Source organism: Chiloscyllium punctatum, chromosome 5, assembly GCF_047496795.1.
Source record: "Chiloscyllium punctatum isolate Juve2018m chromosome 5, sChiPun1.3, whole genome shotgun sequence".
NCBI classification, from domain to species: domain Eukaryota; kingdom Metazoa; phylum Chordata; class Chondrichthyes; order Orectolobiformes; family Hemiscylliidae; genus Chiloscyllium; species Chiloscyllium punctatum.
This window is the reverse complement of record NC_092743.1, coordinates 112,071,027-112,094,541: the sequence shown is the minus strand read 5'-3', so window position 1 is coordinate 112,094,541 and position 23,515 is coordinate 112,071,027. Positions and strand designations below refer to the sequence as shown.

At 39.8% G+C, this 23,515-nt stretch overlaps 1 protein-coding gene across 6 annotated transcripts in view; it reads left to right on the top strand.

Moving 5' to 3' along the window:
• Window positions 1–22,705, top strand: part of golga4 (golgin A4) — a 183,124-nt gene extending 160,419 nt beyond the window's left edge. For 4 of the 6 annotated variants that reach the window (XM_072571048.1, XM_072571049.1, XM_072571045.1 and 1 more), the window contains 3 exons: window positions 5,693–5,779; window positions 11,735–11,798; window positions 22,210–22,705. In XM_072571048.1, coding sequence (XP_072427149.1) covers window positions 5,693–5,779; window positions 11,735–11,764 — 117 coding nt within the window. In that variant the 3' untranslated portion in view covers window positions 11,765–11,798; window positions 22,210–22,705. Of the gene's footprint in view, window positions 1–5,692; window positions 5,780–11,734; window positions 11,799–11,903; window positions 12,013–22,209 lie in introns of those variants that run through there. The other 2 variants (XM_072571046.1, XM_072571047.1) reach the window with 2 other exon arrangements.
• Window positions 22,706–23,515: the final 810 nt, after the last annotated feature.

Genomic DNA, 23,515 nt, shown 5'->3' with positions numbered 1-23,515 from the left:
ACCCGGCACTGAGCCATTCGGTGACAGGAAACCAGTTTTCCTTCATCTTAAACATAACGTTTTGTAATTCAACCGGAATAAATATTTAACTTTTCCAATTTACACATTTCCCATAAGTTTTTGTACCTTGTGATATTTTTCATTACTGATAAATAGCGCCTATTGAGATAAAGGGTTGAGACTCCTGGCTAAAGCTACACGTTTTATTAGATTGGTCATGAAGAAGATGGTTGATTATTTTTTTGAGACCTTGTTTGTGAACCAGGCAATTTTGATAAGTTTGTGGTTGCTGTTGCTGAGATGAGCTTTTTTTCTGCAGATTTATTGATTACCTGAATTTAAATTCTCCCTGCTGCTGCAATAGGATTTGAACTTTTGCCACTGTACCATGAGAGCTGTGTCATCTCCCGAGGCTGAAGAAGTCAGTTTTCTTCTCTTTGCTCAGTGCTGTAGCTCTGAAAAGCCTTGGATTATTGACTGGATGTAGTGTCCACTGCTTCTCCATTGTGGGGTTTCTTCTCTATTTCTGGGCTGAAATTTCCTGAGTTTGATTTGCAGAACCTTGATTCGTGGACATCTGAGAGTTGGGATGGTTTTCGCTCTTGGGACTCTCCTCTGAGTGAATACAATATCCAGAGTTCTGTTAGCAGCACTATTGTCTCCATACCAGAAAGTTGAGGTTTACTTTATTCCTGAATAAAATATCTAGGCTATCGATTTCAGTGGAATACTGAGGGAGTACTGCATTGTTGATGGTACCTTCTTTCACATTAAATTTTAAAAGTCTCGTCTGTCTTTGGGGATGTAAAAAATTTAATTGCACCATTAGAAGACAGCTAGAGGAGTATCCTGTCAAATAGCAACCCTCCATTATCTCATGATTGCTTGTGAAATCTTCCTGGGCGCACCTCTATTTCTATGTTTACCTTTATTACATCCGTGCTTCAGAAGTAAGTCATAGGCTGTGAAATGCTTTTTATTTTGCATATCCTGGATTTGTAAAAGGTGCTCAATAAATACAGGTCTTCATTTTGAAGGGTGACTGTATTAGTAAAATCCTTGTTGCACTGTCCCACAGGTGGTTGAGTGATTTAGGAGACAACCATATTTTAATTGCGTATTGTCTGTTGTGGAGCTACCTTGACACTTGGAAAAGCTCCACAGTGCAACAAAATGTCACTCCACACCACCACCTCTTAGTTATGTCACAATGAGAAGTATCACGCAATTTATGTGTAGTGAATAACGAATGGCCATTCTAGCTTTTCAAGCATCTTCTACCATTCAATAAGTATTTTATACGTCACCCTTTAAAGCCTAATCTATCTCTTGATTCCTTTAGTATCAAAACCTGTTGATCTTGATCTTGAATAGATGCGATGATTGATCATCCACAGCTCAACGGACAAGAAAATACAAAAACTTCTTTCCTCTCTAAGGGAGCAAAAAAAAAGGAGTAGGCCATTCAGATCATCTGGTCAATTCAATGTTTCAACCATTCATTATGATTGTGAATGGTTATCCAACTCTACCCTTTCCCCAACCCAATACCCTTTGATTGCTTTATCCCAACTCTCTCAAGTCCCTTGTCTTTTTTTCTTCATGAAGCTACCATTCATTCTTCTGAACTGGGGAAAACAAGTCTAATCTGCTCCACTTCTCATAGGACAATCCTCTTGTCCTAAGGAACTAATCCAACATGAATGAACAGCCTCCAAGCACATGTTCTTGATACAATTCAAGGTGAACTTAGAATTGAGTTGGCTCCATCTTCCTTGTTTTCCTGCTAAAAGTAGTTTTCCTTTTGTTCGTTTTACCTTTGTGCTGAATAAAAACTGCAAATCAGTAAGGTACAATTTCATCATAGGCCAGTGAAAGGGAACAATGGAGGAAAATGATGGGAAAGTGTTTTCTTTGTTTGCCCCAGCAACAGTTGCTATGAAGGATAGCCCAGTCTGATACATTTGATGGGGGAAGAGGGCTTGAGTTAAACATCTGCCAAGAGACCTATACCATCTGATTTGGAGGTCACGTTTCTCTTACCAAACCTAAAATGAATGCTTCTCTTAAGTAGACCTGTTACTGGCTTCAGATAACATTGATGTGAAAAATGGGAACAGTGCAGTGAGGGGCTTATTAGGAATAGCAAAACTGCTGAGGGGAGTAGAGAGAGGGTGAACTGTTCAGAAGAATATAAAATATTGAAGTCATTCTCTTTTTGTTATAACCTTCTTTTGAGTCATGTGCATCACTACATTGCTGCATTGATATCACAGTGGTCTCTATTCTTCAGATATTTATCTTACGGGAGGGGGGTGGCGCTGGGTATCATGAAGATATTGTTTTGATGGTTTTTGAGATGTATTGATTTTTCAATGGACTCTTGTTCACTCTCCATGGAGAACAACAATGTGGACTGGGGATAATTGGGGGAGGCATGAAGGATGCCTAACATTCGTTCATGAAGGAGTGTTACTGTCCTGTTACTGGTAACAGGCTACTGAGTTTGATGATCAGCTATGATCATATTGATGATGGAGTGAGTTTAAAAAGGGCTGAAAAGCCTACTGCAGCTCCTGTAGTCACTGTCGATGTTTATCCAGTCTGGATTTACATGTGACTGCAGTACCATGAACATTTTGGACATACTTGAAAAGAATTGGCTGATATTCCCCAGCCAGTAGTACCAAGTAGATGATGCCTCTCTGATCTCCAGTATCCCTGATGCCAGTCTTCAGTCAAGTTAATTTACTCCATGTTATGCAACCAAATAAAACTGGGCACATGTGATACAACAGGGTGGCACAGTGGCTCAGTGGTTAGCACTGCTGCCTCACATCACCAGGGTCCTGGGTTCAATTCCTGCCTGTCTGTGTGGAGTTTGCACATTCTCCCTGTGTCTGCGTGGGTTTCCCCCCTCAATCCAAAGATGTGCAGGTCAGGTGAATTGACCATGCTAAATTGCCCAGTGTTAGGTGCGTTAGTCAGGTGTAAATATAGGGTAGGGGAATGGGTTTGGGTGGGTTTCTCTTCGGAGGGGCGGTGTGGACTTGTTGGGCCAAAGGGCCTGTTTCCACACTGTAGAGAATCTAATCTAATCTATTAATTTCTTGTTTATGTGCATTGCCAGTCATCGTGGTGCTGCATAGTAGAAATGTGAAATGGCTCATTTTGCCAATTACTCAAATGTTTCAAGACACAACATGCTTTCAAGGCAATTTCAGATAGACCAGATGCTTTCCAGGGCCAAAGTTAAAGCACTCAAACCTGTTCATGACCTTGCATGATACATAGTCAACAATGATCTGACGAGGGTAGCCATTATCATGTAGGAATTGTTTGGAGTGATTTTTTTGGCCAGCTTGCATGGTTCTTTGCAAGGTTGCTCAATAAGACCAGAGATGTGTGGTACCATAGAAATTCCAAAGGATATAGCACTTTGAATAAAGGAATCAGTTAGAACAGCTCAATTTTAAATGTGAATTTGAAAGAAGGATTTAGCCTGTTGATGCGTTTAAGGAAGTTATTTAACGTTGCTGCAGTTTCAAATATATCTTACATATCATCAATGTTTGGAAATGTACATGGTGTCATTCCATTGAATATTGTTTTTTTTAAAAAAAGTGGTAATTTCCCCCTCTGGTAGCTGAAGCCAAAATTTCTACCATGTTTTGCTGCATTAAATAGTTACTTTTTTCCGGTTTAAGCTATTTCTCATGATTGTAACACTTGGGATAAATTTATTTCCTAAAATGTACTAAAGCATTTTTTATTCATATATTCATAGGATGCAGCTGTCAGGCCACTACTTATTGCTCACCCCTGATTACTGAGGGCAGTTAAGAGTCAACCACATTGCTGTTGGTCTGGAGTCAAAGCTGGGTGGGAGAGTGAACTGAGAGGAGGATGCAGAAGTGTTTCACTGTGATTTAGCCAAGTTCAATGAGTGGGCAAAAGCATGGCAGATTAAATATAATGTGGGTAAGTGTGAGGTTATCCACTTTGGCAGCAAAAGCAAGAGGGAAGATTATTATCTCAATGGCAACAGATTAGGAAAAGGGGAGGTGCATTGAGACCTGGGTGTTCTTATACACTTGCCACTGAAAGTAAGCATGCAAGTGCAGTTTGTGGTGCAGAAAGCCTTCATACCAAGAGGATTTGAGTGCAGGAGCAGGGATGTCTAGGGTTGTAGTTGTATAAGGTCTTGGTGAGACCATACCTGGAATATTGAGTACAGCTTTGTCGTCTTATCTGAGGAAGGATGTTCTGGCTATGGAAAGACTGCAATGATGGTTTACCAGACTGATTCCTAGGATGGCAAGACTGAGAAGCTGGGTCATTTAGGACTATATTCACTGCTTTATAGAAAAATGAGGAGAGATCTCATATACATCTATCAACTTCTAATAGAAACATAGGGTAAATGCAGGAAGGATGTTCCCAATGACCAGGGAGCCCAGAACTAGGCGTCATAGTCTACAGATGCAAGATAGGCTGTTGAGGATTGAAATAGGATAATTCTTCACACAGAGTGGTGAACTTGTGAAAATGACGACCACAAAAAGTGTTTGAGGCCAAAACATTGAATGTTTTCAAGAATCACTTCAATATAGTTTGTGAGGCCAAAGGGAATTAAAGGTGAAAGCGGAAGTAGGATATTGAGTTGAATAATCAAACATGATCATATTAAGTTGCAGAAAGACTTGAAGAGCAAAATGGCCTATTTCTATTCCTAATTTCTAAGTTTCTGTGTCACATATAGGCCAGGCTAGGTAACAGATTTCCTTTTTTAAACGACATTAGTGATCCAGATGGGTTCTTATAATAATTAACAATAGACAGATGTATGAATAGGCAGGGAATAGATGGATATAGACCACATGGAGCCAGATTAGAAAGGCATCTTCCATTGGCACAATCTTTGTGGGCCGAAGGCCTGTTCCTGTGCTGTACTGTTCTTTGTTATGTGGTTGCTATTAACTATTCCAGAATTATTTTTTAAATTGGATTCTAGCTTCACAACCTGCCCAGGTGGGATTCAAACAGATGCACCCAGAGCTTTAGCCTGGGTTTTTGGATTCCTAGACATTGCCACTGTGCTACCACCTCACCTTAAAAACAGTCTTTTAAAGCAGTTATAGAGTCATAGAGACATACAGCATGGAAACAGACCCTTCGGTCCAACCCATCCATGCCGACCAGATATCCCAACCCAATCTAGACCCGACCCATATCCCTCCAAACCCTTCCTATTCATATACCCATCCAAATGCCTCTTGATTGTGGACTGGTTCTCAGTTTAATTTGAAAGGTTTCTTACCTTCAGTGTGATTTATTTTATCAAATAAATGTTGTTACAATGTTGCACACTTCATGCTCTTATTTGGCAGTTGCCATTTGGACATGCATCCTTTTGACATGATGAATATAATTAGTGTTGTAATTCAGTGTCATGATGAGCAATCACAGTTGAAATTATGGTGGTTAATAGCAGCGATCTAGTAGAAGCTAGGTTATTTTCAACCAAATTATATCAAGCAAATATTGACTGTTCTGTTGAGCTTTTTATGTTAGAGATAGGTAACTCTCTTGCAATCCACAAATCAATTAAATGTCAGGTTGACATAGCTCATTTCCAGACTATCCTTTTGGAGAGAACTATTTTTTCATTTCTAATGCCTTTTTATTTCAGACTTTGGCAAAAGTTATAACCACTGTACTAAAGTTCCCAGCAGAGCAGACACAGAAAATATTAGAACGAGAAGAGTCTCGATCTACAGTAAGTCCACATTCAGTCTTTTCAGCTAACTTTGCAAGTGATAATGAACTGGGTTCAGTGTTACTGTCAAATTTCATGTTTGTGACAAAACCTTCAAGGCTTTTATCTCTTAGATTTTTAGTCTGAACTATATCTACCACTGAAATGCTATTAAACTGTTTTTCCTTCAGGTAAAATGGATACTGTGTAAAGAAATGATCGCCATGACAAAATCAAATCATGTGACTTTAATTTGTTGCATAAGTCCTTTGCATTCAAATCAGAACGCTCATTGTGCATTACTTATATTTCATGCATTCTAGTCTGTTGCCTAAAATTATAAGTCTGTTTTCCTTATCCTGACCCAGTCTCACAATGGCAAGTATATGCAACAGCAGTTTTAAAAATATCAAACCAAATACCAGAGTTTCATTTATTATTTTAATCTAAAGAATAATTCATAGAATTTCTAAGTGTTATGTTGTGTTTGAAGCATGTCTTGGAGTGTCTTGAAGATGGTGATGGCTTGCTCTATAGAAACACAAATTTGTTTTTTTTCTGGTATCAGAATTGCAAATTATTGTAGTGTTCCTGTTTAGTCCAATCCTTTTCTGAATTTGTGGAAATCGCCACTCTGACAGAGTCGCAAGTTTTTTTTTAAAAGTCAATTTTAACAAGTGAAAACCACTCAGAAATGAAAAAAATATTGCAGTTGCCACTAGGTTAGTCTTTTGGTATCAGTAATGCTTCAAAATTATTTTCTGAGTACAACATAGTGAGCATTTTAGGATGTTTTGTGTTTTAGCATTCTTTAGGACTCGAGCCCATTTGAGTTTCTGTTGATTGTTGGGTCCGAGGTAACTGATGTGTTGTAGAAACAAATGGTTACATCATATGAACTGCTGAAATATGGTAAATAAGCTAGATTATATGTCTTATGTCCAGTGACTAAGCTGACATTGATGTTTTAACTAAAGGGCATAGGTTTAGGGTGAGAGGGGAAAGATATAAAAGAGACTTAAGGGGCAACTTTTTCCACACAGAGTGGTATGTGTATGGAATGAGCTGCCAGAGGAAGTGGTGGAGGCTGGTACAATTGCAACATTTAAAAGGCATTTGGATGGGTAAATGAATAGGAAGGATTTGGAAGGATAGGGTCCGCGTGCTGGCAGGTGGAACTAGATTGGGTTGGGATATCTGGTCGGCATGGACGGGTTGGACTGAAGGGTCTGTTTCCATGTTGTACATCTCCTATGACCATGTCCTTAACAATTAATCATACTCGCCCGTTGAACTTTTGTGACTTTCCTATAAAGTGTTTTTTTTTCTCACCTGGATCTAAGCTGCAAATTAGTGATAATATTATACACTTGTGAGAGCTCAAAGGAATTAATCAGAAGTTGGTCTCGGGGTATGTCATTGCACCTTGTTGTCTTAAAGGAGCACAGCTTAGCTTAGCAGTAGAAAAGTAAAATGCATTAACATGAATTATGGTCTTATTAAACACAAATTTCATTAGATATGCATTCTTATTCATGATATACAAAACTGTGGAAAATGTACTTGTGGAACTAAGTAATGCTTATGTTATATGATGGTATTTGTTTGATAAAAGGCAAAGCTGTTAATAAATAATATGAATTTGGTTTCCAATCCCAAGTCAGTGCCTATGAATTTTCAAAATGTCTTCAAACAGTTACCCATCATAGGTAAATGAAAGACATCAGAGAATGTTGAGTCAGTGGATAAGTGATAGAATGAAACCACTAGCTAGTTTAAAGCCAAAAAAATAGGATTGGAAACAAAATACATTTGCACCTCATTTTGAGAGTTGTCTACACTAAAATTGCAGTAAATTACAGAAATGTGTGCATAAACTTAGAGAATGGGCAAATAATTGACAAATTCATTTTAAATCTGAAATAGATAAATTTATGTTAAGCAAAGGTGTAAAGGGACATGGGCAGATATGAGGGCCAGGTCACAGGTCAGCCATGATCTCATTGAACGGTGGAATAATCTTGAGAAGTGAATGGCCTACTCCCGTTCATATCTGTGCAAATCTGGTAAATGTGTTTGATATCTAGAACAGCATCGCGTGCATTTCTGAAATTCAGGAATAAAGCCTTTTTGTTTATAGTAATATGTTGCAGCACAGACTACAGGGATTGGTGGATTGTGACAAGTTTGCTGTGAAAGTTAGCCAAAAACTGGATGTAGAGCAACAGAAAGAAATGTGGGAAGAAAATGGGACTAAGTTAGTTCAGGACAAATATATTATTCTTTGGCATCTTTGTCGTTTTTTCTGTCACTTATCTTCCTCATTATTCTTCTTTCCCTCCGCCTTATAAAACCTAAGATGTTTATCCTATTCTTCAATTCCAAAGTGGAGTCACATTCAATATGAATCATTAATTTTTCCCCTCTCCTCAGCCAGTACTAAATTTGTCAAATACATCCAACATTTCCTTTAATTTATTTTGAATTTGCAGTAACTGCATTATTTTGCTTTTGTTTTGTTTTTACATTAGTTTTGGATTGCTTTAGCTAAGAGCTGGCATTGATGTGGAGCATCATGTGACTACTACTGTGCTTTCAACATTTTAGTTACAGTTTTGATTTACAGCAGCAGTGCATTAAATTTCCATTTATCCTAATGACCCATAGCATAGTCATTAACTATTTCCCCTTGTTTCTCCCAATTCGACCAGAGACAGTGATTTCAATTTATTTATTTTATCAACATAAACTGAAACAAATTACAGAAATACGTGAATAAACTTGGAGAGTGGGCAAACGATTGACAAATTAAGTAAGATGGGACAATATGTTTTCATTGGAAGAATAGGGAAGTTGCTTATTTTAAATCCCATATTACTAATGCTGCTTGTTTTGGACACCTGAATCACTGAAAATGGACTGACTATTTACTCTCTCACTCCTTATTCGTTGTGAACGCATTTCTCTAATCAATTCTTATTCTTTACTACTTAAATAAGGCAGCATCAATTTTCAAGACTTTCTTTATATTTGTATTTCCCCATTCCCTGTAGACCTTTGTCATTCTGTGTTGTACCCTATGTTGTCTCAATATCCTTCTGATAGCTTGAAGATGATATAGATTTATTACTGCATCTTAATTTTTATGCAGTGTACTTGTTATAAAACATAATTTTCCATTCCCTGTTCCACTTTGGTGCTTTTAATGTCTTATGATTCTGAACCCACCAAATCCTTCTACTTAAAAGTACCCATTACTATCAAATTATTACATTCATATATCTATACTGTGGTTATTCTTATAGCCAGCTTGTTTGTTTTATAATTATATTTTACGTGGATATTTTTATACATTTTTACATTTATGTTTGATTTGCACTTATGATCATTCATAATGAAGGCCTGGAGTCATTGTATAGATATGAAACCTGCTTTTTGGAAAAAATTGATTTGTTTCTACTGTACACACAAGCTGTTTATTTGAATAGCATGACTAAAATTTCAAACATGAAATATTTGAGTAATTTAACTCTTTTCATTACCTGTTATTATTTGGATAATTGCTGGTAGATTTAAATCAAATTTTAATTTTAATGCTGCAGTCAAATATATGATGGCTTCTAAATGCTCCCTGGTTTGAATATTGGCCTGGAGTATTCAACAAGTTCTCTCCTGCAGTAGATAACCCATAACGTAGTCAACTCTTGCTCTTGCACAGCCGACCACTAGGGATTGGAAACAAGTCAGCAAAAGAACCAAGAAGCCAAAATTGGTGGGTTGCGCCTATCTATCTCAACCTTTCTTGATGCACAGTGAGCAGTATATCAGATTAAGAGCAGAAGCAACTTATAATAAGACTTGCTCTTGTTTGAAATACGGTTGATAAGATGACATTCTTGTGCATCATCACCAATTTTCTGTAATTAATTTTTAGTTTGAGCGTTTGGCTATAAATTAAAATAAGAGGTTTGACTAAAGCTTTATCACTCCAGTTATAATGCAGATTTAGTTAAAATGTCATTTAGATTAGATACCCTACAACATAGAAACAGGCCTTTCGGCCCAACAAGTTCACACCGACCCTCCGAAGAGCAACCCACCCAAACCCATTCCCCCACCTTATATTTACCCCTGACTAACGCGTCTAACACTATGGGCAATTTAGCATGGCCAATTCACCTGGCCTGCACATCTTTGGATTGTGGGAGAAAACCGGAGCACCCGGAGGAAACTCGAGCAGCCACGGTGAGCATGTACCGACTCCACACAGTCAGTCGCCCGAGGCAGGAATCAAACCCGGGTCCCTGGCACTGTGAGGCAGTAGTGCAAACCACTGAGCTACCATGCTGTCATGCTGGAAACTTCAGTAAATTTGCAACTTAGTTTGTCTGTTCATTCCTTGGAATATAACTAGTTAAACATCTATGTGTTCAGATAGATTAAACATAGCTGATGCAGTATAAATAATTATAATTATTCAGTGACAGAATTGCTCGGAAAAGGTACAATGGAGTATAGTAGTTGACCAGCCGTTTTGGAAATGTTTGAATTCATAAGCACTTAATTTCCTTTCAATGATGGCTAGAAGATAACCTGACAATTTGCAGTTATTATGGGCGAAAAAAATTAAAAGGTAACATCAGTTTATAGCACCCATGTCACTGTTTAATTGTTTAAAAAAAAGTATGCTTTACATTTAGTTGAGAATTTCAAAGTTTAGAAGAACTCTTTAATATGCAAGATTGTTTTCTATAAGTATTGCATTTCCAGAGATGACTGGTCATCTTGAAAGCAGCATTAATCAATATTGCTAAGGCTATCATGAACTAAGTTAGTGGGAACATCAAGTTCAGCGGTGATCTTTGACCCGACCCCACCGATATCTTTTCTGTACAATGTAGAGAGACATTGAGGTCTAATGTGAAATTTTCAGGAAGTAGGGAAGAAGTTATAAAGTAGGACCGCAAAGGCACAGTGCTATGCACTAGTAAAACGTAGGAAAATAGGGATATTAATGTGTAGGAGTTGAGGTGAGAAAAGATCTAGCCAGGGTAAAATGAATCCAGAGACTGTGATTGTTAAGCAAGGTATGCTTCAAGTACAGGCTAGATACAATTGAACAAAGGTGACAAGAAAGATAATCAAAATCAGAGCTCTTTGAGTTGATAGATCGAAATGATGAAGCAAAAGTAGCAGGTGTATGATACATGCCAGATGAATTATTCAAGTGCAACTATGTCAAATACAATAGGTTCAGAAAGGAGTTCAAGAGAAAAGGACTGCAGAAGGGGAATATGAGACAAGAATGTATCAACTTAAGTGAGAGTCCAAAATCTACTGATATGTAAATAATAAGCAGGTATTACCACTATAAAATGGACCCTTGTTGGGATAAAGGAGGTTACGTTTGCTTGGAGCCACAAATATGACACATTCACATGATTTTTAATATTTAATGTACTAATTGTAATGTATTAAACTAGCTTAATGATAACAGAATAAAACAAAGAACTGCAGATGCTTAAGGTCTGAAACATGGACAACTGAAATTGCTGGAAAAACCCAGCATCAGTGGAGAGAAGCATCAGTGGAGAGAAATCGGAGTAAACATTTCAAGTTCAATGAGTTTGTCTTGACGAACAGTCGCTGGACTCGAAACATTAACTCTGTTTTCTCTCAACAGAAACTCTTGTTTCTCCAGCAGTTTCTATTTTTGTGTGTCAATGCTAATGGATCATATTTCTAAAAGTCTGTTGGCCTTTCCAAGGAGTTCACTGTTGGTCTAATATTGAGGCATTCTTTTGATTTCTTTCCCCATCATTAGTAGTGATTTCCTCCAATCAGATGCTAATTTAACTATCCTTACAACTGTTTGGACCACTCATCTTATAGTTAACTCTATTGCATGCATTTTCCATGGCATTGGGTGTGTTGCTTGCTTATCTAACAAAAGCTCATTTATCCCTGGCTCTGTAGTATTCCTCATCTCGTACTGGTATTTTCTGAGGCTTGGTTGGTGATGCAGTCACTTAATACATGGGTGAGTTATACCTTTCATATGTCTGTTTTTGTCAGCTTTTTGTAACAACATAAACCTAGCCTACTAACAAAAATATATAAATATTTCATTGTTCATCTAACTCAGCAATGTAATTGCTGAACAACATTGAGGAGAAAGAACCATTTCAAATCCAGGGATTGCAAGGATGGCTAGGAGAAAGTGAGGACTGCAGATGCTGGAGATCAGAGCTGAAAATGTGTTGCTGGAAAAGCGCAGCAGGTCAGGCAGCATCCAAGGAACAGGAGAATCGACGTTTCGGGCATAAGCCCTTCTTCAGGATTCCTGAAGAAGGGCTTATGCCCGAAACGTCGATTCTCCTGTTCCTTGGATGCTGCCTGACCTGCTGCGCTTTTCCAGCAACACATTTTCAGTGCTGAACAACATTCACAGGCAACCTCGAACAAGAAATGGGTTTTCAACTATTGACATTTTTCTTTCATAGTTTTCGTGTCGTTTAGTTTACTCTTGATTGTACTATAATTGTAATTTTCTGAAGGAAATGACCACAGTGAAATCTCTCGGAACAAAATGTGTATTTCAACTTTTATTTTCTAATTAAAAGACCGAATAACAACAAAAAACATATTGATGTATTTTTGGGTACAAAACTGTAAAGTTACAAGTTAATTTCACATTTTAAAAGGTTAGCTGGCATCGTATTAATACTACAGTTGATAAAAATATACTAATATTTTGTTCAACTGTTGGCCTGAACAGATCGCAGAATGAATTCCTTCACATAATAGCATAAATCTCACCATACATTTATTTGTTTTTGGTTTAAAATCCTTTTGGCTATGTACTGCTTCATGATCAATAACTTAAGGCAGATGGGCTACCATAAACCATTAAGCTCCTGGGTGAGAGGGTTGAATTGATCCCACTCTCTATTCACCCATTTCTTGATTAGTCGCAGCAAACGCCTAATTTACAAAGTATCCTGTGTTCCACAAGTGAATACAAAAAAATTGATAAGAATCAAGTTTTGGGTAGTTGGTTTGTACATGAAGTTAATAAGGTTTCAGGGGACTCTGCAAGATGGCGGCAATTCTGTAGAACTGCTGTGGACAGCTTTGCCTAACAGCCAAGGCATACTGGTGTTTTTTGCCATCCCTGGCCAACTTATGTGGTTGAATTATTAGTTTAGAACCTTACAGAACACATATTTGTTAATATTTGGGAGTGGAAAGGATGCCCAAGGGAAAAGGAGTGAACAAACAGCACTAGGGAGGACAGTCCCCTGCAGCACTAGGTATACCAGAGACGATAGCAGCAGCAGCACCCTCTCCTGAACCCCCCGGTGACCTGACAGACTCTCAGAAATTGGCTGCGGCAATGGAGAGACTTACCTTGAAAGTTGTGGCTGCGATTGAGGAAATCCGTGGGGAGATTCGTGCCCAGGTCCAACCTATCGCATCCGTGCTGCAGAAGCATGAGCAGGAGATCCAGGGCCTCAGAAAGAGGCTGGAGAAGATGGAGGGTCGAACTAAGGCCTCAAAAGCTGCAATGGAGTCCTCATCCAGTTGGATCCAGGTGCTGGAGCAAGATGTGTGTGGGCCTTGCGAGAACATATCGTCGACCTCGAAAATAGTGGTCGGAGGATATATCTCTGAATTGTCGGGACTCCCTGAAGGTGAGGAAGGTTAACAGCCAGTCAACTTCTTTGAAAGCTGGCTGCCAAAGTTTTTGGGCCTTCGCATCGAGTCCAGTAGGCTGCAGATTGAAAGGGCTTATTGGGTTACAGTGCACAGGTCAGGCCCAGTGCAGTGCCCTCGCTCGGTCCTAGTGCACTTCCACTCCTGTAAGGACAAGCAAAAAGTCATAGAAGCTTCCAGATCACTGGGAAAAGATCTGCACTGCTGTACAAGGGGTCAAAAATCATGTTTTTCCAGGAATTCTCTGCAGCTTTCATTCAAAAGAGGAATTCCTTAAATGAAGTTAAAAAGAGGCTGAGGAACCTGGGCATCCAGTACTCCATAAGATACTCCGCAGTGATTTGTTTCAGCCACAAGGACTCAGTTTATACATTTGACTCAGTGGATAAGGCTATAAAATAGTCGGATTGGCCTGAAGAATATGGTTAATGTTTGTTCTTTTTTCTATCTTTCCCTATGTTTTCCCTTCCTTTTATTTATTCCTTCCTTTCTCCCTAATAATTTCCTTTTTGGAACAGGGGGAAAAGACTTTGGAACAAATTGTTCCTTTTTTTTAATAACTGGATTTTATAATGGGTAATTTTGTGGATCTTTGTTGTCTCTCCCCTTTTTTTTTGTTCTGCTTCTCTTTATCACAAGTAGGGGTGACATGAAGCCAGGGATGGGTGGACTGCTCATCCTGACTTTGTCTTTTTTGAGTTGTTTTAAGGATTGTCGTCTTGTTTTATTTTCTGACCTAAGGCTGGGGCACAATCCGGGTTTGAAGGAGCTGTGAAGGAGGGGATGGGTAGGGTGAGTGCCCCCTATGGGCAGTGGGAAGAGTCTTCCATTCAAGGTTTATAGTTGGTTTTCTTTGTAGTTTTTTGGTAGTAATAGTTGTTTAGAGTTATGATAGAGTAGTTTTTGTATATATAGTTTTTCGATTCTATGAGTCTTTATTTACTTACGCTCGGCGCTTTGTAGGCAGGGTTCTCTCTCCGAGGGGTTCAAGGGAGTCTGAAAGGGGATATGGCTAAGTGTCTTTTTAAATGGTGCATCTGGAACATTAAGGGAAGTCATTCACCTGTTAAAGGGAAAAAGGTGCTTTCTAACCTTAAGAGGGAAAGGGTTGATATCGCTTTGTTGCAGGAAACCCATCCTGATGATGGAGAACACCTGAAATTACAACAGGGGAGTTATGACCGGGTATACTTTTCATCCTTTACTACTAAAAGTAGGAGTGGCGGTACTTATTCAGAAAAATCTTCCATTCACGTTATTAGAGCAGGTAAAGATGAGCAGGGACGGTTCGTGATACTTAAAGCCCTGATACACAGATATGGCATTTTAAATGTCTACTGTCCTCCGGCGCATCCCCTCAAATTTTTGATTAGTGCGTTCTCTAAGCTGTGCGCTTTTGGAACACGGCACATTATTATGGGGGGGATTTTAATTGTCTTTTGGATCCGACAGTGGACAGGATGCTTTGTGGGTCCCCAACTATTTCTTCGCAGGCCAAGCAGGTGGTTGACTTATGCGAGGAGTTGGGGCTGGTGGATATTTGGAGATGTCCTCATCCTACCGGCAGGGACTTCACCTTTTTTTCAAACCCACAAAAATGTCAGATGAGAATTGACCTCTTTCTGGCTCCCTCGGCCCTTCTGGATCCAATTATGGGTTGCAAACTTGGGAATATAGCTATCTCTGATCATGCAGCAGTATATTTGGAGGTTAAGGCCAAGAGTGAGGGGCTAGGTTTGCTGCACTGGCATTTGGACCCTTTTCTCCTTAAGGATTCCAAATTTGTGGAATAGTTTTTGAAGGAGTTTCAGGAATTCTTGACGATCAACTCAGGCACGGCTGGTAGTCCGTCCATGCTGTGGGAGACAGCTAAGGCCTTTGCTAAGGGATTAGCTATTTCCTATTCGGCTAGCCGGAAATGACAGGAGGAGGAACAGTAGCATCTACTTGAGATGCGGTTGAAAGCTGCGGAGGAGGCACATTTTTCACGGCCTTCGGTGACTAAGCTACAGCGGATCACGGCTCTTCGTGCTGCCTTGAATTCAATAACTGTCACAAAATGCAAAGAAAGAACTTGCTTTTGCCAGACAAAGGCTATTCGAATATGGGAATAGGCCAGGGAAGTATTTAGCGTACCTGACTAGGAAAACGCGTGCTCCCCAATCCATTATTGCAATCAGCGACAGCGCCAGGGTCCTTACATACAATGCTAAAAAGATTAATGAGGCTTTTTGGAGCTTTTACTCTGAATTGTATTGGTCTGAAGGTTGCGAAGACAGGAGGGCTAAAATGGAGACCTCTTTTAAGAACCTGGACCTCCCAGGGGTAACCTTGGAACAGGCCTCTCTCCTTAGTGCCCCCTTGACAGTTCGGGAAATACAGGAGGCAGCTAGGCAACTTCAGAGTGGGAAAGCGCCTGCCCCTGATGTTTTTCCCGATGAGTTTTATAAGGAGTTTATAGGGATTCTGTCAGGGCCGATGTTGGAGATGTACAATCACTCCTATATGCATGAATGTCTACCACCATCTTTGAGAGAAGCTAATATTTCCTTGATTCTTAAGAAGGGGAAGGTTCCTGAGGATTGTGCTTCATACAGGCCCATCTCTCTATTAAATTTAGATTTCAAGATTCTTTCCAAGATCCTGGCACTGAGATTGGAAAGGGTGTTGCCCCATATTATGAAAGAGGACCAGACAGGCTTTATAAGGGGCCGTAGGTTCTCTAATAATATTAGAAGGTTGGCTGAATATGGTCCAAGTTTGTCAGCAACAATCGATTCAGGGGTTGATGATTTCCTTCGATGCAGAGAAAGCATTTGACCGGATAGAATGGCCGTATTCTTTTTATGTCTTAGAACAGTTTGGGTTGGGTGGAGTCTTTGTTAGGTGGGTGGAGGTTTTATATCACCACGCTCTGGCCGCGGTCATCACCAACAGGGTGAAGTCTGGGAATTTTACGATTGGTAGGGATAGTCGCAAAGGCTGCCCCCCACTGGCAGAGGCTATTTGTCAGAACGTCCACATAACCGCTCTGGAAGTGGGATCGAGGGCACACAAGATTACACTGTATGCGGATGATGTTCTTCTATTTTTATCGAACCCAATGACGTCCGTACCCCATTTGATACAATGTATTAATTCATTTGGAGCTGTTTCAGGATATAAGATTAACTTTGCAAAATCGGAGGCTATGCCTTTGGGGAAGCTTAAGGAAGTGTCAGAAATTGAAGGTGGCTCTAAGTTCCCTTTTAAGTGGTCACGGGCAGGATTCCAGTACCTAGGCATTTTTATTACCCTCAAGTTTGATCTGTTATTTCGGACTAACTTTGCTCACTTGCTTGACAATATTAGGCGAGATCTTCAGACGTGGGAGGCTCTTTCAATTTCATGGCTGGGCCGAATATCTCTCATTAATATGAATGTTCTTCCTTGTTTGCTTTATCCCATGCATATGCTCCCTGTAATGTTTCCCAGGTCAACGCTGAGGAAGTTTATGGGGTGGTTTGGATCCTTTGTCTGGCATCATGGGTGGCCCCTCATCAAACTCACTAAATTGCAGTTGCCTCAAGGAGGGGGAGGAATTGATTTCCCAGACATCAGGAGGTATCAATTGAGTTCCCTGCTGTCCTTTGTCTATGATTGGGTAGGTAACGATCCAAACTCAATATGGCTGGATATAGAGGCCTCCCAAGCAAAGTGCCCTCTTATTAAACTGTTGCTCATGGATAAGGTAAGGACAGTTATGGACCACTGCTGGAACCCCATTGTCATTAGTACAGTCGGGGCTTGGAGGGCGATGCATCAGAGTGAGGGTTGTTTATCCAAGACTTCACCACTTACACCTATAGTTGGTATGCCCGGGTTCTGACCAGGGATGATGGACTCAGGGTTCAAAATATGGGCAGCGAGAGGAGTTTCTAGTTTGGGAGACTTGATTGAGAGGGAAGTTATGCTGTCTTTTGAGCAACTGAGCTGCAAATATGGGTTGCCCAGCAGAGATCTTTTCCATTTTTTTCAGGTTAGGGATTTCATCCAGAAGAAGACTATGCTTCTCATTAGATTAGATTACTTACAGTGTGGAAACAGGCCCTTTGGCCCAACAAGTCCACACCGCACCCGCTGAAGCGCAACCCACCCATACCCCTATGTCTACCCCTTACCTAACACTAAGGGCAATTTAGCATGGCTAATTCACCTAACCTGCACATCTTTGGACTGTGGGAGGAAACCGGAGCACCCGGAGGAAACCCACGCAGACATGGAGAGAACGTGCAAACTCCACACAGTCAGTTGCCTGAGGCGGGAATTGAACCCGGGTCTCTGGCGCTGTGAGGCAGCAGTGCTAGCCACTGTGCCACCATGCCGCCCTAAGCCCGATAAGCTACGCTCCACGAGCACCCTTTCGGTTAGTGCCCTCTATCGCCTGCTGGGTGCCAGGGCCTGGCAAAATATTAACTGGTTATGAGAGGTCTGGGAGCAAGAGCTAGGAGTGGAGATCTCTTCTGAAATATGGGACAACATATGGGAGAATACTCGAAAGGTCTCAATCTGTAATAGGACATGCGCTATGCAGTTAAAAGTTCTGCACAGGGCTTATCTGGCACCAGACCGTCTGGCAAAGTTTAAAAAAGGGGCATCTTCAGTGTGCCTCAAATATAAAATAAGTGTAGGTACTCTTACCCATTGCTCCTGGACATGCCACAGGTTCCATGTTTATTGGAGCGCTGTGGCGGGAGAGATAGGGAAGGTATTAAGGACTGAGGTCAAAATAGACTCAATATCTCTCGTCTTAGGTCTACCAAATTTACCATCTTTAGATGGGCATGGGAAGAAACTATTTAATATTCTTATATACTGTGCATGGAAGAATATTCTGATGAATTGGGTGTCTGAGAACCCGCCGGGCTTGCTGGGATGGCAGAAATTAATTATGGAGCACATTCACTTGGACTTTTTTTACAAACCTGGTGCACCACACAACAGACCATTTTTATAAAACATGGTAGCCTTACTTGAGTTATTTGGAAACAGATTTGTCAGTTGTCTTAACTAGGGTGTTTGTTTAACCAAGATGGTTAGATTTATCAAGCCCTGGGCCCTGGAGGGGGTCCCCTGAGTTAATACAGGTATATATACAATGTTCCTGTTCCTCAGTTTGGGAGCTTTGCGCCGAGCATAGCTGTTCTGTATTTTGTGGGTTTTTTTCTTTGGTGTTGCTTTGCACCATGTCAGGGTTTGTTTTGTATTAGAGGGTAGGTTAATAGTTAGGAGACAGTAGTTATATTGTAATTTGTATGTTTTTTTCTTTTAATTATACTGATATTTGTTATTGATTGTATTTTTCAATAATTTTATGATTGTAAAGTGAAAAAAAAATTGCTAATAAATATATTTACCAAAAAAAAGGTTTCAGGCCTGAATGATTTGCATCCAAAGATAATGAGCAAAATGAGTGGAAACTACTGACGCATTTTCTGGTCTTAGGCTCAAGGTGGGTCCAGAGGGGTGGCGAATTTCAAAGTCACACCCTTCAAAAAACATTCTCTTAGTAAGCCCAGTAACTGCAGTCCAGTGTTTTGTGTACTTTCTTAATGAGGATAATGCTGTTGTTGCATTGTACGTGGATGTCCAAAAGACATTGTTGAATTGCCACAACAGACTTGTAAGCAAAGTTATAAGTAATAGGATAAAAGGGACAAGCACAACATGGAAATGAAATTTGCTGAGTGTCAGTAAATCAAGTAGTGGGTAATGTGTTTTGAGATTTGGAGAAGGTTAGTATTGGAGCTGCTTGCTCTGCCTGATATATATTAATGACCTAGCACGGTGGCACAGTGGTTAGCACTGCTGCCTCACAGCGCCAGAGACCCGGCTTCAATTCCCGCCTCAGGTGACTGACTGTGCGGAGTTTGCACGTTCTCCCCGTGTCTGCGTGGGTTTCCTCCGGGTGCTCCGGTTTCCTCCCACAGTCCAAAGATGTGCAGGTCAGGTGAATTGGCCATGCTAAATTGCCCATAGTGTTACGTAAGGGGTAGTTGTAGGGGTATGGGTGGGTTGCGCTTCGGCGGGGCGGTGTGGACTTGTTGGGCCGAAGGGCCTGTTTCCACACTGTAAGTAATCTAATCTAATCTAAAAACTTGGTGTACAGGGTGGAATTTCAAAATTTGCAGATCATATAGAACTTAGAAGCATTGTGAGCTGTCAGAAGGCTAATGAAGGGAAAAGATATAGACAGTTGGTAGAGTTGATGCATGTGTGGCAGATTAAAATTACTGCATATAAGTGTGAACTGATTCACTTGCTTGGAAAAACACAAAGATGAGAAAAAAATAACAAAATTCTCGAGGTATAGAATACAGGAGTAGAGGGATGTGGATGTGAATCTATATAAGTTATTGAAGTTGCAAGGACAGGCTGCGAGCATGGCTAATAAGGTATACTGTATCCGGAGGTTTTTTTTTGAGAAGTTCTTTCAGGGAATGTGGATGTCACTGGCTAGGCCAGCATGTGTTACCAATCCCACATTGCCCTGGTCTGATGAACTACCTTGAACCACTGCAATCCATGTTTGTGCATCCACAGTTCTGCTCAGAAAAGTTATAAGATTTTAACCCAGTAACAGTGAGGCAGTAATGATTGGAGTTCCAAGTCAGGTTGGTGTGAGACTTGGAGGCAGACTTGCATAGAGCACTTGTTTAGCCTCAGTTGGGTAAGTGTCCTGTTCAGGGCACCACACTTTAGAAAGGATATGATGGCACTAGAAAAAGTGCAGAAAATATTTGTTGAAATAGATGAGGAACCATTTTGTTTTCATTCATGGGATGTGGGAATTGTTGGAAGAATCAGTGTTTATTGCCTCTTCCCAATAGTCCTTGAGATGGTTATTGTCTTGAAGGTGCCTCTTGAACTGCTGCAATCCTTGGAATGGAGGTGCGCATACAGTGCTACTTGGAAGAGAGTTCCAGGAATTCGACTTACCAATAGTGATGGAAAGTAATACGATTCTAAGTGCGGATATTGTTTAATTTGGAGGGGAACTTGCAGGTGGTGGTGTTGTTTCTATGTACCTCCTGTCCTTGTCTCTGTAAGTGGTAGAGGTCACAGGTTTAGAAGATACTGACAAAGGAGATTTGGTGAGTTACTGCAGTCTATCGTACCACTTCCCATGTGCGTTGGTGGTGAAGGAATGAAATGTTAGGTTGGGTACTAACCAAGCGGGTTGCTTGGACCTGGAGGTGCAGTCGAAGCATTTAAGAAGGAATTGGATCTGGCAAGAGAATGTGCAGGGCTGGGGAGAAGGTAGAGGTGACGAAAGATAAATTCTTCCTTTGAAAAATAAGTCAGACTGAATTATGGTCTCCTTCTCTGCTCAGATCCTTCGTTTTATGTGGTGGCCATTAGAATGATGTGAGAAAATGAAGGTGAGAGACATGTCAGTGTATCGTTCAGCAATTCCTGGCTGCACTTACAGGAAAAAACACAAAAGTTTAGCATTCAAATACAGCAAGGGACTTAGAGAGGCACATGATATGTTGGCCTTTATTGCAGGGATGTTGGAGAGATCCAGACATCCTACTATGATGATACAAGGCTTCAGTGAACATTTATTTTGAATATTATGCATAATTTTCATTTTCACATTCATGGTACAATACACTTGCATTGGAGATGGTACAGCAACGATTTGCTAGTTTTGCCCCGGGATGGTCGGATTGTCCTATGATAAAACCACATACATTGAACCTTTATTCTGTAGAGATTAAAAGAATGAGAGGTGGCCTCTTTGAAGTATTCAAGGTTTTGAAAAAGCTTGATACTAAGACACTGTTCCCCATAACCGGTGAATCTCATACACAGAGGCATAGTCTCAGGGCCAGGAGTCAATCATTAAGGACTGAAAAATTTCTTCAGCTAAAAGGGTTGGGAATTTTTAAAAATTCTTTCCTTCAAAGGGTTGTGGATGCTCTATTATTGAAAATATTTAAGCACAGACTTTTGGATCACAGGGAATTTGGGGATATGGGAGCAATTGGTAAGGAGTTGAACCCAGTATCAGCCATGATCATATTGAATGTTGAAGCAGTCTCAGCAAGCAAAACTGTGTTCTCCTCTCTTTATTTTGTTCTTCTATTCAGTCATCTACAAGGCACAAGTCAGGATTATAATGGAATACTGCGCAGATGCATGGGAACATTTGCTAGTTTCCCTCGAAATCACATAGCATTCTGAATTGGAAATATTTCATAATTCCTTTATTGTTATTGGATCAAAATATTGGAAATATTAAATTACAGCACTCTGGGTATCCATAGATCACTGGGAGTATAGCACTTCAAGAAAGAGCTCACCAAATTCATGTTCCTTCATTTTCATGCAGAATAAATTGCACATTGTGGTTGCTCTGCAATGTGATTACAATTGATATTCACTGTGCATTTTTTTTAAGGGTTTTTTTTGCCTCTCTGGGATTTGGCAATATCAGAATATTGTATTTTTCTATATGGGTTCGAAATGTCATTGAGCTACTTCGAATGAGTTTCTTTGTTGCAAAAGCATTGGTGATGCATTCATGGATTTATCACTGTCTTTTGTGGGCCATCGAAGTTTTAGTCATTTGAAACATGAACCAATGGAACACCATAATTTGAGTGCATTGCTAAGGAAGTATATATTATGTTCTGAAAATATTATGGAAAAGATGTGGCTTTTACAAAATTTTTTTTTTCCTTTTCTAGACTTGGTTACGCTAACTGGGAAACCTACAAGGGTGACACGGAGCTATTCCATGATCATGCTGCTGGGATGTTATTTATCTGTTTGCTTGTGCAGGGAAGGGAAATATGGTACTGTTTAAAAGATGATGTTTCTATGGCCTTTAACTGTGATTTGTATAAAGTCTAAAATTTGAGGAAGACTTGACATTATTCTGATGTTAACTCTAGCAGGTTCTTGTTAAATGGCACTAGGATAAATTGTGCAATAAATTTCTAATGGGATATAAGCCGTGAATGGGTGCTGTTAATGTTTGACTGGAAGGCTTCTTTCTGTACAGCTTGATTTTTTTTTGCTAGGTAATATACTTGGAGCTTCAGCCTATAAAGATACTGAATCGCAGTACCTAGTTTGTTTACTACAGCTTTTGTACTTGTATTTTGGAGAGATACACTACTGTAAATTGTAAATACATGATTCATATCTATGCTAAGCAAAAAGGTAAATTGTAACATTCACTTGGAGAAGTGAAATAAAGTTTTATTTAATGTACAAAAATGCCTTTTTGTGGTTATTCTGACCATGTGTTTGCATGTTCCTCTCAAAGCCACTCACCATCCTGATTTGGAAATATATCGCCGTTTCTTCACTGTCACTGGATCAAAATCCTGTAATTCCCTCCCTAATGACATTGTGGGTCAACCTGCAGTCGGTGGACTCCAACAGTTCATGAAGGCAGCTACCACCACCTTCTCAAGAGCAAATATGGAAATGCTGGCCAGCCAAGCATTCTCCACATCCCACAAAATAATAGAATTTTAAAAATCTGAATTCTTTTTGAAGATCAGTTTGTATGCTATTTGTCAACCATTTTCATGCTCTTCCTTTACTTTGTCACTGCTCTACTACATTTTAATGACAGTATTTCAGTTTAATCACAGTATTGTTTGTAATCCTGCAGTTAAAATATTTTTAAACTGAAGACCATCAAAGAATTGCTAATGATTTCTATTTATATATGTTAAATTAACAGAACAGTTGATTGTGAATTTTGTATGTTTCATTAAATTCATTTCAGCTATTATTTCACGCTATTAATTAATTACTTTTCTGATGAAATTAAAAAGAGGCCAAACAATAGATTTGTGATCAATGCCAGCCTTTTAGTTTGATTTCATTTTGCCACTGTAATTAGGCTAAAATGTGATGGAATTTCCATTGCCACAATAACAACATGATGTTTGTATTGCATCTTAAACCTAGTTCTTTGATTGCTTCACATAAAAGAGAGTGGATTCTAAAGCTTAGAACTCTCGGAACTGAGGGTAT